The sequence below is a fragment of the Corythoichthys intestinalis genome, chromosome 3 (genome assembly GCF_030265065.1).
Source record: "Corythoichthys intestinalis isolate RoL2023-P3 chromosome 3, ASM3026506v1, whole genome shotgun sequence".
In the NCBI taxonomy this organism is placed as follows: domain Eukaryota; kingdom Metazoa; phylum Chordata; class Actinopteri; order Syngnathiformes; family Syngnathidae; genus Corythoichthys; species Corythoichthys intestinalis.
This window is the reverse complement of record NC_080397.1, coordinates 11,152,697-11,168,365: the sequence shown is the minus strand read 5'-3', so window position 1 is coordinate 11,168,365 and position 15,669 is coordinate 11,152,697. Positions and strand designations below refer to the sequence as shown.

Here is a 15,669-nt window from a genome sequence, read left to right as displayed (position 1 = left end):
AAATACTGAAATTCTACATTTTCCTACAGTGATTTCATTATGTTATTAGGTTTTGACCCCTGAGCTAAGAGACAAGCTCCATCTAATGTTAAACCTGGGAAGTGCAACAGGATATAGGCTGAATTTTAGCTTCTTTTGCGGGCCATATTCAATGATATTTTCATAATTTGATGTGGGCCACTAAAAACTGGACAGTGGGTCACAGTTGGCCCGAGGACCATAGGTTGGACAACACATGCCCTAAACGTACCCAAAGTCGGCTTAAAGTTTGAAAAATACAGTAAGGAAGCCAAAGAATAAAAACTAATAGCTTGCAAAGAAAAAAATACTGTAATCTCATGTGTTGTATATCTTCGAACAGCACACGGAGATGGTGGATTTCTCCTTCAACCCTCTGGCCGACCCCCGCTTCACCTTTCACGATCATGCCCTAGTGGAGGCTGTCAAACTGGAGACGACTGAGGTGCACGCCTTTTTCCGACTACTTGCCCTCTGCCACACAGTCATGGCTGAGGAAAAGAAAGAAGGTGAGGTCACTGCTTTTTTTTCTCACATTACTGATTGACTGCAAAAAAAAACATCAACCGCTTTTAGGGGTGCTGTCCTACCAAGCCCAGTCTCCTGACGAGGGCGCTCTAGTCACAGCAGCGAGAAACTTTGGCTTTGTGTTCCGTTCGCGGACGCCGGACAGCGTCACCATCGTGGAAATGGGCCAGCAGCGCACTTATAAACTTTTGGCCATCCTGGATTTCAACAACGTCCGCAAGAGGATGTCTGTCATTGGTAAGCATCTGCAGTAGGTTATTTTTACCATGTTATAGTGCTGGATGATATGGCGGGGGAGATAAGCACGAGACGGGGCTTTTTACATCACGATAACAATATTCCATTATTAGGTATATTTTTACCTCTCCCAGTAGGTGGAACAGAAGTGGAGGTTGTGTATTTGGTTCCGTATGTCTTTCTTTCTGTGTGTTTGAACGCCTATAAGTATGCTTGTGTTCAAGATAATTTAAGAACAAATCAAGACAAAATTAAAAAAAATATTAAGGTTGTAACGGCACACTAAAATGTAATTTGGGTTTTGTTCGTTTTTTTAAGTGCTCGGTTCGGCTCATTTTCAGTTCAAAAACATGCATGAAAAAAAACACTTAAAATTATTATTTTTTAATATGTGAAAAATAGAAGTTGTTTACATAAATCAAACGACCATTTTGGGTGATATTTCCCAAAAATACACTCTGAGTTCATAAAATAAAAACTGTAGACTTCATAACCCATTGACATGAGACGGGAAACAGGGACGATTTTCAAAAACTTCAAATTCAAATATTTTCAAAACCAAAGCTGCTACCGACCTAAAACCAAAACAGGCACCTACCCTAGCCATATATCAGTCTCCAAGAGCAGCGGCATAAAAAAATTCAAAGTCGTTCCCTTATAAAATCCCGATTATTTTTATATAAGTATAACACAACTTAAAATGACTATAAAAGTCTCAAATTTTACACTAGATGCACAAAAATCACAAAATGCAGAGATAATCACCTATATTTTCAGGATCAGTAGCAATATATACATATCATATAAGTTTTTTAGTTACTGCAAGTTTTCAACAGCTAATAAATCACTCAATTTAACATCAGAAACTTACTACTTGAGGAAACCATGCAGAATCAATTATAAATAATTTGTAAATAGATTATTAATAAATTCTATATACAATAACCACTTATTATAGAATAGAATAGTTAGCGAATGAGGCTAGCGGCTGCCTGGTGTGAACAGAGAGAGCTTTTCTGCCAAAAATTCGTGTGAATAAATGCTTAAATCCCCGAATTCTTTATAGATATGGAAGTAAAACAGTCTCGATTATTGGTTAAAAGCAAAAGAAACCGTGCAGGTAGCATGTATTTTTCATAAATATGGCAAATATACGGCTTATCTTTAAGCCGCCTCCATGTGTAAACAAAGATGAAAATTTTTGCGAATAAATGCTTCAATCACTGAATTCTTTATAGATATGGACGTAAAACTGTCTTGATTCTTTGTTGAAAGAGCTAAGAACCGGGCAGTTACGCAACTATTTTATGTATTTATGTCAAAGAATGACGCCAATTCTGTAACGGTTCTCATTCTCCCATTGATTTTTTTCATGTTTCAAAATGCATGCATGGTACGAAAAATATAATATTTGCCTTGAATCCTCGGCAAATCCGTCCTGAGACAATCCTTCCTGTTTGTATGCGGTCCAGTTTATGTAGTTCTTCCAAAATCTAAGCTTAAACCCGGCTTTGACATGACTGTGTGCCGCCTTAGACTGACTATTACTAAATGAAGATTCAAGCTCGGTCCCCTATGGTAAGGCGTCACGCAAAGAATGACGAAGTGTCACGTCAATAGTAATGAAGTCTATGATTAAAACTAGGGCTGTCAAATGATTAAAATTTTTAATCGAGTTAATTACAGCTTAAAAATTAATTAATCGTAATTAATCGCAATTAATCGCAATTCAAACCATCTCTAAAATATGCCATATTTTTCTGTAAATTATTGTTGGAATAGAAAGATAAGACGGATATATACATTCAACATACTGTACATAAGTACTGTGTTTGTTTATTATAACAATAAATCCACAAGACGGCATTAACATTAACATTCTTTCTGTGAAAGGGATCCACGGATAGAAAGACTTTTAATTCATAAAAGATAAATGTGAGTACAAATTATAGTAATTTTGCTAGTTTGTATATTGTGACTAAATATTGCCTTCTAGTGTATTTTTTTTAGCTAAACTTAATGTTTGAATAGCGTATTATTTTGCATAGCTATTTTGATTGGGAATGCCAAATCTCTATGCATTGAGCGCTTTTCTTTTTGTGAACATTATTTTATTTTTGAGAGATAGGAATATTATTTTTGTTGTGGTTTCACTAAATAATACTGTAGCGATTTAAATGTTCTTAAATGCCCAAATCCATGATGGGAATTTGAGCAACCATGAGTCACAGTGGTTGCTGCGAAGGATATGTGTTCTCTGCGTTGAGTACAATACATGGTGTTAAGTATAAGATCATCTCTAGTTGTACTTCCCCATGTTGCTTGCCACAATAGTTATAACAATTGTGGAAGAGATGCTACTGCGTAACCCATTAAATGGTGCGGGTCCAATAAATGTCTGCGTTACCATTTCATCCTGCTAGGAAATTGGTAGACCTATGGACCCCATTGGACCGGTGAATAATGTTGGCTCATTGTCATCAGATGGCACGGTTCGTCCGATTTCCTCCTGAGGAACAAAGCGGCGAACATATAAACACCGAGAGGCGTTAGATGGCTTTTTGTGAATACTTTTATTAACAAAACAAAAGTATGTGGGGAACACAGCACTCGGGCCTGTGCTAACTGCGCACTTTCTCTACGCTCCTGCTCTCGCTCGACCACTTTCTTCCTCACTGCTCAATCTGACAATGCCGGTCACATTGAAAATAACAGCGGCCCCCTTGGCGGGTGCCGGTAACACCTGCGTCCACTCCACTTGCTTGTCTCTGCCCTTAGCTCTCAATATACTTCAAACGGCGCCATTGTAGTCTGTTCGCGGCAATGCTTGAGTGGGTCGTTCCGCGCATGCGTTAATTGCGTTAAATATTTTAACGTGATTAATTTAAAAAATTAATTACTACCCGTTAACGCATTAATTTTGACAGCCCTAATTAAAAGATAAACAATTGTAACGATTATAAATTATTAAAATTATGAATGAACAAACAAGACTGTAAGCTTTGAATCCTCAGGAGCAACAACCTTAACGTGACAAATGTTCAAGTTGAAAGTTTTTTGCTACACAGATGAACATATATACATTTTCTGCAGAAAATGCATATCTGACTGCAGTGACTTTATATCGTACATGTAGATCGAACTTTCATTGTCTGATTGTCAGTTGGCAGGTAAGCCCAACAGTAGTGAAGTAAACCAGTGTTTTAGCTCAAGCCTCTTGCTAGCGTTTGTCATTATTTAGACTTATTTAGAGTGTCCGACACTTAAGGTGTCAATGTGGAAACTTACAGGAGTTCGGTTCCGCATGCAGCGCTGATAATAAATTTAATGAGGAAAAATAAGCACAATACACAACCGAATGGTACGCAAGTGAACCGAACTGAACATACAAAATCAAAACGGTTCAATACATCCACGTGAACCGTTACACCCTTACCAAATATGGCAATGTCTTGAGTTTGGCTGCTTAGATGAAAGTCTGTCTCCCATTTATTTAGGTTGTTGCCCAATGTGGTATCATTTTTGCAGTACTTTTCGTCATACTGAAAGACATCTGAAGATTATTGATTTGTCTCCTTTCTAATGTGTAGTTCGTAGCCCTGAGGGTAAGCTGTCGCTGTACTGCAAGGGAGCGGACACCATCATCTACGAAAGGCTTCACCCCTCCTGCGCCAAATTGATGGACGTCACCACGGAGCATCTCAATGTTAGTGCGTGACGCTAACCTCCACGCACACAGATTTGATCGACGTCCTTCTGTTCCCATTGCAGGAGTTTGCAGGTGAAGGCCTGCGAACGCTGGCGCTGGCCTACAAAGACCTGGATGAGGACTTTTTCCATCAGTGGCTACAGCGCCACCACCAGGCCAGTACGGCTTTGGACGGGCGCGAGGGCAAATTGGAGCAACTGTACGAGGAGATCGAGACCGACCTGCTGGTAAGCCAACGGGATGTTGCAAGTGAACGCAAGGCTGTCAACTGATGCGTGTGTGTCCAGTTGCTCGGGGCGACGGCAATAGAAGACAAGCTGCAGGACGGAGTCCCGCAGACCATTGAGCAGCTGGCTAAAGCCGACATCAAAATCTGGGTGCTGACAGGCGACAAACAAGGTCTCAACTTTATATCAATTTTACAATTTATCATGAGAACAGATTCCTAGTTAGCTTGAAGGAATTAGACGTCTATTGTTGTCAAGGGCAGGCAATAAATTAATGGTAAATATTGTCTTATTTTTATATTGCTTATTATATTTTTTCACTACTTCATTGACATTTACATTTTTGTTCATTATTTAATACATTTTATACATCTATTTTTTTATTGATTCACTTAACATTGTTATTTTTAACTTTCTACATTATACGTATTTTATTTTAAAAAATTGTTGTTTTCCATAAATGTGTATTGTACAGTAACTAATGTAAGACCTTAACTTCTTTAACTGATAAGGTCTTGATTAGCTAGGTAAAAAGTATGTAATGCAGTTACTTTATCAACTATCTGACTTATTTGAGCACTGGTGCAGTCTTTTTGTTTTTTCCTAAGAACATTGATGTTTACTTCGCAGAAACGGCCGAAAACATCGGCTACTCTTGCAACCTGCTGCGTGAGGAAATGAACGACGTGTTTGTCATTTCCGGCAGCTCGGCAGAAGACGTCAGGCAGGAGCTTAGGTAGCTATCACACTTTTTATCCTCCATTTTTGTTTTTACATTGTATCCTTTTATATGGGACAGAAACGCACGCACCTCCATGAAACCGGACGCCGCTGAGGACAGTATGTTTTTGCCAAAGAGGACTCTGGGTAAAAGAACGAAGGCGATTACAGATGAAGCGGTGAACGGCGAGTACGGCCTAGTCGTCAATGGACACAGTCTGGTACGTGCTATTGACTTTATACGTTAACTAGTGTCACACCCATACAATATCTTGGCTTCCCAATACCAATTCTGATTCTGTGTGGTATCGGCTGATGCAGATACTGCACTGATATGATATTTTTTTTCTTTTAATACTAAATTACTGCATACTCAATTTAATGTAAAGTCTTTGCTATCATGGCTTGGTCAGACATTGGCTACCATTAACGCCGCTAAATGTCTAATCCATTTGAAGCAGGTTGGGTGGCAGCAAATGTTCATTCGCTGCCAACCCAAATGGATTGGACATCGACTAATGACGTCGACAAATGATAGACTCCTGGCAGCCACAGTAATAAGGTGGTAGGTGGATCCCACACTTTTTCTATATGGTGTGGCTCCCGGGGCGTGGCCTCCCCTCTGCATGGGCTGCCGGCCGCAGGACTGGGGGGAGGTTGGGGCTCCGGTCTTGCGTTGTCCCGCATCAGCTCCCCGGCGTTCTCCTGCTTCCGCCTTCCACTCTCTTCTCTGCCTGGGTGTCCACCCTGTGCTCCGGCGCGGGTTGCTGGCTGGATGCCGGTGTATCAGCTGGATGTTGCCTGCTCCGGCAAGGGGCCCTGCCTTGCCCTGGGCTTGGTGGGCCGCTGGGGGTCCAGCGATGTGCCGTGCTAGTTGGGGGGCTGCGACTGACTCCCCCCACTCCCCGGGTTGGCTGGGGGGCGGGGGCCGTGGCCCTGGGGTGGCGCCCCCGCTTGTCTGCGTGGCTATCTCATGTTTGATGGGATCCGGGCAATGTCACTGTCCCGGAAGACGGCTGATTTTTTTGTGAGAGAAATCAACACTGGCTCCAAGATTGTTAGTGCAGGTGGAGAAAAAAAAAGAAAAGGTGATGCTTACCATTGAAATGAAGATGTAAATTATACCAAAATATAAGCATGGTGTGTGCATACATGAACTGGGTCAACAATAGGGCCGTAGAATGTCGATTTTGCCTGCCCTCCTCCGTTCGCCAGTCTTTATAAGTTAAGGTGACAATTCTTATTGTGGTAACATCACCAAAGAATTCGCCAGCTTCGTCAGGTTGTAATCATTTATTCCATCAGTTTGTGCAACCCAACATGCCTAGTGTCCGCTGCTGTTGACGCCAGCATCAAAACAGAAAGTATCTCACCTTAACGTCAGCCCCGCGGTGCGTTAATGTACAGCAAAAAAAGTCCGCCACATTAGAACCCGATTCGTTACATTATTACAGGTATTATTATTATTATTATATTATTCCGATTTTTATTCATAATTTATTTGTTTTGCTCTTTGTAATTGCCATTTGTAATAGTAACAGCAGTCTTTTTTAAGGATTTAATGTGGGTTTTTGGGCTGTGGAAGGATTTACGTAATGGAATTATAATGTATTCATACAGGAAAATCCTACTCGGCATACGACCATTTCGACTTACAAACATGGTCCTGGAACGAATTAACTTCGTACGTAGAGGTACCACTGTACTCCTAAATCGGCAAAATCTTGACTTGAATCTATCTTTAAATGATGAAACAGTTTTAAAACTTTAACATGTCAAAAGTAGACAGAAGGGAAATTATTGAATATCGGGAGCAATTTTAACAACTTTAACGGTTGATTCACAACATTAAATTAATTGAATGTAGTTTAAAGCTGCCGATACAGAATGGTGACTTGAGTATTTTATTTACTCTTTTGAACTGTTAACTTGAGAGGATTTTTGTACAATTTTTGTAACTAATGTACGAAACATTAAAAGCAGCTAATAGCCGGGGGGGGGGGGGGGGGGGGTGCATCAATAATCTATTTTTAAGCGAATCATAGTCTCTGAATCATAATCGTAATTGAATCGTTAGGTGCCCAAAGAGTCCCACCTCTACTGTGTACAGTATTGTGGTGAGCAACATGGAGAAGAATGAGAGAGACAGTTTTTATCTCTCACACTTGTTGCTCTTGTGCCCCATACACCGCACGACCCCAAGAGACACAAAACACATGAACATATAGTGACGGCAACAACCACTCTCACCCATGGTTGCCACAACTACCCTTGAACCATTGCGGGCGTAGTACATAATAAATAACAGTTGCTACAGTATGACTATCCAGCCGAAATTAATCCCTTAGCAATATTTAGGAAAATTGTACATTTAAAAAAAAAATCTTTTTGTGGAGTACTCAAAGCCACAACGTATCATCACAGCAGAAATTTGTGCATGAAACTGTAAAATTTGAAAGCCACCTGTGACATTGCAATCGCAAGAGATCCGTCTTGGCGCTGTCACCTCCACAATCAATGATTTTCTATGCTAATTTTTGGAGGTGCGAATGAATTTTTCGCACTAAATGGACCCCAAAGAACTTAAAGTTATCTAAGAACAATCCCAGACACATAAAGTACAACTGTGTAAAATTTCGTCAAAATCCGCCCAGCCAATTCGGGGTCAATAAAACGCGAACACAGACAGCCACAAAGACAACCTCGCGTTTATAGAGATACGATTCTTGTAAACAAATGAGTCGCTTTTGTTGTGCAAAGTTTCATTAGCAACCTGTTGGTTGTTTTATCATACAGTGATACCTTTTTAAAACGTTATATCGATTCTTGGCCGGAGCGTATCGATAACCTATTGGGATACAAAGTATCGCAATATATCAGCATATTGATACATAGTCACACCCTTAACCAGCGAAACGAAGGCTAACCTTGTGCTAATAGTAACTCGGTTAACGTTTTGGTGATTTTTTTATCTTTGCGGCGGTAGGCGTACGCACTGGACGGCAGCATGGAGTTGGACTTCCTGCGGACAGCGTGCATGTGCAAGGCGGTGATCTGCTGCCGTGTGACGCCGCTGCAGAAGGCGCAAGTGGTTGAGCTGGTCAAGACATACAAGCGCGCCGTCACACTGGCCATCGGAGACGGCGCCAACGATGTCAGCATGATTAAAGGTGAGGTCAACATTCTGAGGAAAAGTCATTTGTAGTTGATAATTTTTGTGGTTACAGTGGCGCACATCGGCGTGGGCATTTCAGGCCAGGAAGGCATGCAGGCGGTGCTATCCAGTGACTATTCCTTCGCCCAGTTCCGTTTCCTGCAGCGCCTCTTACTGGTGCATGGTCGCTGGTCCTACCTGCGCATGTGCAAGTTTCTGCGCTACTTCTTCTACAAAAACTTCACCTTCACCTTTGTCCATTTCTGGTACGCCTTCTTCTGTGGCTTCTCCGCGCAGGTGAGAGCGCCGATGGTGTGCGTCAAAAGTATGAACCTAGCCTAGTAAGTAATAAGTAAAATCTAGTAAGTGACATCTTGTCCATATTTGTCGGAAGTCGAAGTCAAAGTCAGCTTTATTGTCATCTTTTTCATATGCTCAAGTCATACAAAGAACACGAAATTGCGTTTTTCTCTATCCCTTCGAAGGACAGATATAAAATTGTATGTGGTTTCAATCTGTCTCACAAAAATCAGATTTCAGTGCTTTGAAACTATTCAGACTACAGAAGAGCCATCCAATTTCAGCCAGGATGGCCTAAAAATCTGATTTTGGCTGCAAGTCTGAACAAGGCCTGAACATTTCAAGTTCACATAACTTAACATTTCCACTGTAGTTGACAATAGTTCTTCTCAATCAGAAATTCATTTTATTTCTTTTAACTAAATTTGAAAACTTTCTGCTTTCAGACTGTCTATGACGAATGGTTTATAACGCTATACAATCTGGTGTACACAGCGTTACCTGTACTGGGAATGAGTCTCTTCGATCAGGTATGTGCTTAGATAACTGACATTACTGCATAACTGCCATTGACTGCAATAGACATCCAAGCAATTTGAAGTGAAGTTCAAGTGCACTGGACGTCTAGCGGTGTCAGTACAGTTGAAACACACTCATTCCTAGGACGTGAACGACGCGTGGAGCTTCCAGCACCCCGAGTTGTACGTGCCGGGCCAGCTCAACCTGTATTTCAGCAAGACGGCCTTCTTCAAGTGTGCACTGCACAGCTGTTACAGCTCCCTGGTGCTTTTCTTCATCCCGTATGCCGCCGTCAGCGAGGCGGCACGCGCTGACGGCCGTGACTTGGCTGACTACCAGTCCTTCGCCGTCCTCACACAGACCTGCCTGCTCTTTGCTGTCACCATACAGGTAGCATATCTTCTTAAATCTTCTCCTCTATCACCTACCTATTGTTTTTATTTGCATAGCTGGGCTTGGAGATGTCGTACTGGACGGCTGTCAACACCATCTTTGTGGCGGGTAGCCTGGTCATGTACTTTGCGGTCACCTTCACCATGCACAGCAATGGACTCTTCCTTCTGCTGCCGTCCGCCTTCTCCTTCGTAGGTATGCTCTTAATGGTGCTTTGGTATTTTTGTTGTTAATTAATAAAATAATGTTCAGTTTTACGGCGGAATTTTTGAATAAATTAAAGTCAAAATTACTTCTAATTCATTTTAAAATTAGCATGTGTGCTTTTTTTTTTTTTTTTTAATTCATATCACTTGTTACATGTTACGCATGTTACAACATACCACTAAACACATTTTATAATAATAGTTTAATGTATATGTATTGTCAAAATTTCTAATTAAAAAGTATTGTTAAGTTACATGCTATTTTTTTATCCATAATAATTTTTGTGTACCGCTAAAATTATTATAATAAAAATACTATTTGTGTCATTTAAAAAAAAAAGACATTTTACTATAATGGAAAAGCGTTAAACATTAACTTTGAAATAAATTTTAATGTGCAAGAGTAAGGGGGTGTTTAGACGACAACGCAAAAACCTTTCCAGAGAGCCCTATTGTTTACATGGCGACGACGTTTTGAGGGGCTGAAAATACAAAAATTTGAAAAAGCCTTCTGGAATGTAAATCTTGAATACCCTCCACCCTGTCGTCACCGTCTAAACAGTTGACATCGCCAAAGTGAGTTTTGGGTGACAACTGACCTCCGTACTCCAGAACAGTAGGTGGCGATAAGACTTCAATATACTTGTAAGTGATGATGGTGAAAATACTGATGACGTCAGTGCACGCAGACAGTCCGACAGTGTAGGAAAATGTCTTTAAGTAGCAACCTTATACACAGCCTAACTACGTTCAACATTATTCAAGAATTTAGTCAACTCGTCAGTCCAAACGAAACTACTCTGCTTGATGTGCTTCACCATGTTGTTATTTGACCAGGACGAAAGGGGAAACCGCAGAAGGGAAGGGTTACACCCAGGAATCAAGTTTTGGTGGTGCTGCCACCTACACGTTGGGAATGCATACTATATCAACAAATTGGAGGTTTCATGAACTTTTGCACTTTCGTGTTCGTGCAGTTTTCCCCACACATAAAGGTTGTGTAAATGTGGAATTTAAATTACGGCAAAACACCACTGTAGCATTGTTGCGTAAGGTTGTTGTCGTGTAAATGTGGCTTAAGTCAAAAAGTACAGTATCTACCCTTTTGTTTTAATTGCTTGTATATTGGCTGTATGGCTTTGCATGCTATGTCAGCTTGTAAATGGCCTTGCTCATGATAAGCTTCTGCTTTATCACCTTCGTGCGCTTTGCATTGTTGGGAAGTAATGATGGCTAGTGGCTACACCATTCTCCATTTGCACCAAAGAAGAACAGCAATCTAGGATCCATTTTTTGCGGTCAGAACTGAAATCCATAGAAGAATGTCAGTACAAAACGGTAATGTTTTACCACTGGACTGAACAGTTTAAAGTGATATGCTCTGCAACAAGTTAAAGTCGATCATATGCAAGAAAGTCTGTTGTCATAAGGCGTCCTTTTGTTGCATGACAAAACGCGTCCACAAACCGCCGCCCACACCGTTCAAACTCTTGAAAAAATCATTTCAAGGTTCAATAAAATCCTCCACCCAGTCCTGAAATTATTATTCAAATATTGTATACTGTATGCATGCAGTACGTATAATATAATGCATGCTCTTTGTTCAGGCACTGCGAGGAACTCCCTGAGCCAACCCAATGTCTGGTTGACCATCATCCTCACCTCCATTTTGTGCATCCTTCCTGTGGTCAGCTATCGCTTCCTGTTCATCTTACTCCGCCCCACCATCAATGACAAGGTCAAAACTGATTTCGATTAATTATTTTCAATTTTGTAGATATACATTTTGGTGAAATTAGTTGACAAAAAAACTATTGACTTGTTCTTTTTCAACATGTAGAAACACTCGCATGGTTATGGTTTAGAGTTACAGTAGGGAACTGTTAGGGTTAGAGCAATGCCAATTGCAGCTATATCCCTTAATGCGAATGACTGACATATTCATCCTTGCCAACGACAGCCGTATACATAATACACTTGTGGTACTTACCTGTACTACAAATGCTTGTACTTATGTGTACTTATGCTACAAGTTGTGTGTACTTGTATTACAAGACATGTACATATGTGAACCTGTACTACAAATGTGGACTTTTACTACAAGTACGTATCCAAGTAGATGTACTTGTAGTACATGTATTTGGAGTACATGTACACATTAGAAAATGTACACATAAGTACATTTACTTATCGTACAATTACATAACATTTTTAACCCCATTTATTTCCAATCATACTTTAATAGCAAGACTCATTTCAACTGTAGGTTTACGGTTACGGTAAGAAACTGTTAGAGTAAGGGCTATGCTAATGACTGTCATATACGTCAATGGCAAGGACAGATATATTCGTCAATTTCGATGGAAATTGTGAAAAATTTACCGACCAGCACAGCAAGCTCCCGACTTCATTTCTACAGGAATTGCATCTTCTCGTTAAATATAAGTTCAGGCCACAAGCGGTTCTTACACTGCTGATAAAATGCCTCCTATTAAAATGCTCAACATTCTTTTTAGGTCATGTTCAAGGTCCGACAGGCCAAGGCGTCGCCTCCCCCGCCTCCTCGTCGCACACGAATCCGCCGCACTAGCTCGCGGCGTTCCGGCTACGCCTTCTCGCACGCGCAGGGCTACGGCGACCTAGTGACCTCAGGCCGCTTCCTGCGCCGACCTGCGCCGGCCCGCTCCTCAGGTTTCGCCCACACGGGGCGCGCCACAACGGGCTTCAGCCCCATGGGCCGCTCAGCCGGGTACAGTCCGACGGGGCGCGCCCAGAACGCCAAGGTGCAGGAGGTGGAGGTGACTTCACTGCAAATGTATCGGACCATCAGCGATGCCGCTCTTTGACCACTTGTCGGCGCTACGCCAAAGACCAGACGTAGGACAAAGTGTCTTTATGTTTACAAACTTTTTTAACCATGGATGGGAGTGAAAACGTAAAAAGCAGCGCCGGGGAATTTGCACACACTTGTGAGTTAAAAAGTTAAACTTGTAGTGAACGTTTTTAAGGTGAGAGTTTATTCATTAAATATTTAGAAAATAATGTCAATTGCAGTTAAGGATGTTTTATGTACTTCCTGTGGCAGCTGACCAATTTTTGATAAATTGTGATTAAACACAATCGCAGAAAATGGTGCGATTTATTTCTAAAATAGTACGCTCCCACTTCAAACGGATTGAACATCTACTATTGATAAACACAATTCAATTCACAGCAGAAGGATGAAAATAACTTGTTATTTGGTTTATTACTTCTATAGTAAAATATTGTAGAATGATTTCCTGACTCATGTAAAAATAATTGTTGTATCGCCATCTTGTGAGATCTTCGTTATCATGTATCGCAAATCGTATCGTAAGGTACCCAGAGGTTTTCATCTCTAATTCCAATCATATTTCATGCCGTTAAGTGAAACACAAAAAATTCCCCAGCTCTGCTTTGACGAATGAAAGAAGCAAAGCCACGCTGCCTTAAACCATTTTGTACTTTACTATATACAGTATATTTGTATGTACATGTACGTTACAGTATGTTTCTGATGCGGAATCTCAGCAAAACTGGTAAATGGATCATCATTTTGATCCCATTTGTAGACTAACTTTTTCCCAACCACTTTTCCTAATGGCTCATATTTGATCTATTGGTCAGTCGATAGAAGTTATTTATCGCAATTATGTTTCCTTCTCATAGTAAGAAGTGATTTTTTTTTTGTGTGGATTGTTGTCTAAATTTCGAGATTTACATCTCAAGTGACCACTTTGAATTTGTAATGAGCCATAACTGATTCAGTCAGCCATAACTGTTTTTACAGAGGACAGCTGTTCAAAAGTTGACTTAACCCTTCATGTTGCAAGTGACCATTTTTGGTTGTCGATTTTTTTTTTTTTTTTTTTAAATATCGACTTCTTATGTTTTCTAATTTTAAATATATTTATAAATTTATACAATGCTGATAAAAAATGAAGCAGAATAGATAAAAACAGTAATACACATTAGTGATTAGGGGTATGACAATATCTCGAAAAGGTGATACACTGTAGAGTGATCCCTCGCTACTTAACGCCTAAAACTTCGTGCCCTAAGTCAATCGCAGATTTTTTTTCGATTAAAGAAAATAATAATACAGATGAGCTGTCCCGAGCCGATCGCGTAGTCTCACTCTCGCTCCCTCCCTCCTTCTCCTTGCTCTCTGTTGGTCAGGCAGTGAGTACACTGGAAAATATTTCAGTTCCATTGACAGTGCTAGACGTCCAATCGTTCATTCAACCCTCCCAGTTAAAATGGATTGGATTGGATTTTTTTCATCAAATTGTTAATTTTGCTTTAATACCAAAACAAGGTATTACTCTTATGAAGGAAAGTTTTCTCATTTTACAAGAATTCATTTGTTAAATATCTCGTGATAAAGTTGAAATATTTATAGCTCATTTTTATGCGTACAAAGAAAAAATAGTAGGAATAGAAATAAAAAGTTGGCATTCATCAAAGGCAATAGATATCGAAAATGGACCGAAAATAAAATGATGAGGGGAAAAATATATAATTTCCTGGTAATTAACTTGTATTTTTATTGATATTGTCTTGCTATCTGACATGGTTATGCAATAATTACACGAATATGATGCCCATTCCTACTTGTTTATACTGGAAAATCAATATGAAGCAACGCTGCAAACTCATGTACGATGTGTATGATCATGTATGATTCTCATATACATGAATGTTATTTATCTATATACCTTCCTTCGACTATGCACATATCCATCATGCTGTTTAAAAAATTTAATACATGCTTTATTGTGGACTTATGAGTTTTTTCTAATATAATACAATGTTTTGTATGTTTTTATACCAAGAGCTGCAATATATTGACAATAAATCTTTTTTTTAAGTGGGATATCGTGTTTTGTCATCTTTATAATGAGACATACGACTTGTGAAGGCCAGGTGGCGCTATAACCCTTGCAAAACTTTGTGTAGATTTAACTGGATAAATAGCCGCAAAAAAGCATCACATATTCATAATAAAATCGATTTGTAATAATACACAATAATTAATAATGTACTCGTTTACACAGTTCTAGGCGTGCCTAATGAAATGTCCGCTTGATGTACTGCTTTCCTGTTGTCTTGTGTCTTCCAAATTGAGCAGTGTTGCCTTCGGTGCACACAAAATGTAGTAATTCAGAATTTTACGATTGAAACGGGCATTTCAGCGTTTAATAGATATAATTTGTATTATCAAACATTGTTAGTAATGGAACAGGCATTTATTTTAAGGTAAAACGTAAGCACTGCGATTTTTTTTCTGCATGCTTATGCGTACAGGCTTCTCAATTTCCCCACTGGCTATTGAACGCAGCACCGGTCGCCCACTGTCGTTTGCATTGTGAAGGTTGATTTCATTTCACGGCGACGTTTTGTCGTCCTCCTCCGCCGTCAACCGACGACCGAGGGTGTCCACAAGGCTCCAGGAGAAAACCCCAAGTACCTTCGCCTGGACTCGGCTACCGGGGTATGGCATTCCGCTCCTCTTTACTTCCTCCCTCCAACCCTGTCTTCTTTATCGAAGTGCACCTTTATAGTTCGGCCAACGACCAAAGCGACGCTCGTCTCATTTTGGGTTAATTTCAGCAGGAAAATTGATCTTAAACATTA

The 15,669-nt window shown here is 40.2% G+C and overlaps 2 protein-coding genes across 6 annotated transcripts in view; both read left to right on the top strand.

Annotated features, from left to right (window-relative positions):
* Positions 1-14,908, top strand: part of LOC130913327 (phospholipid-transporting ATPase ID-like) — a 45,603-nt gene extending 30,695 nt beyond the window's left edge. For 4 of the 5 annotated variants that reach the window (XM_057831846.1, XM_057831847.1, XM_057831849.1 and 1 more), the window contains 14 exons: positions 362-527; positions 595-783; positions 4,374-4,489; positions 4,555-4,719; positions 4,780-4,891; positions 5,350-5,455; positions 5,519-5,660; positions 8,426-8,609; positions 8,667-8,890; positions 9,340-9,423; positions 9,557-9,802; positions 9,862-10,000; positions 11,619-11,749; positions 12,528-14,908. In XM_057831846.1, the coding sequence (XP_057687829.1) occupies positions 362-527; positions 595-783; positions 4,374-4,489; positions 4,555-4,719; positions 4,780-4,891; positions 5,350-5,455; positions 5,519-5,660; positions 8,426-8,609; positions 8,667-8,890; positions 9,340-9,423; positions 9,557-9,802; positions 9,862-10,000; positions 11,619-11,749; positions 12,528-12,857 (2,334 nt within the window). In that variant the 3' untranslated portion in view covers positions 12,858-14,908. The remainder of the gene's footprint in view (positions 1-361; positions 528-594; positions 784-4,373; positions 4,490-4,554; positions 4,720-4,779; positions 4,892-5,349; positions 5,456-5,518; positions 5,661-8,425; positions 8,610-8,666; positions 8,891-9,339; positions 9,424-9,556; positions 9,803-9,861; positions 10,001-11,618; positions 11,750-12,527) is intronic. The other variant, XR_009062757.1, reaches the window with a different exon arrangement.
* A 474-nt stretch (positions 14,909-15,382) lies between these two features.
* The window catches only part of dapk1 (death-associated protein kinase 1), a 74,916-nt gene continuing 74,629 nt past the window's right edge, over positions 15,383-15,669 (top strand). Inside the window, exon 1 of the mRNA XM_057832023.1 lies at positions 15,383-15,526. The gene's annotated coding sequence lies outside the window, so the exon portion shown is untranslated. The remainder of the gene's footprint in view (positions 15,527-15,669) is intronic.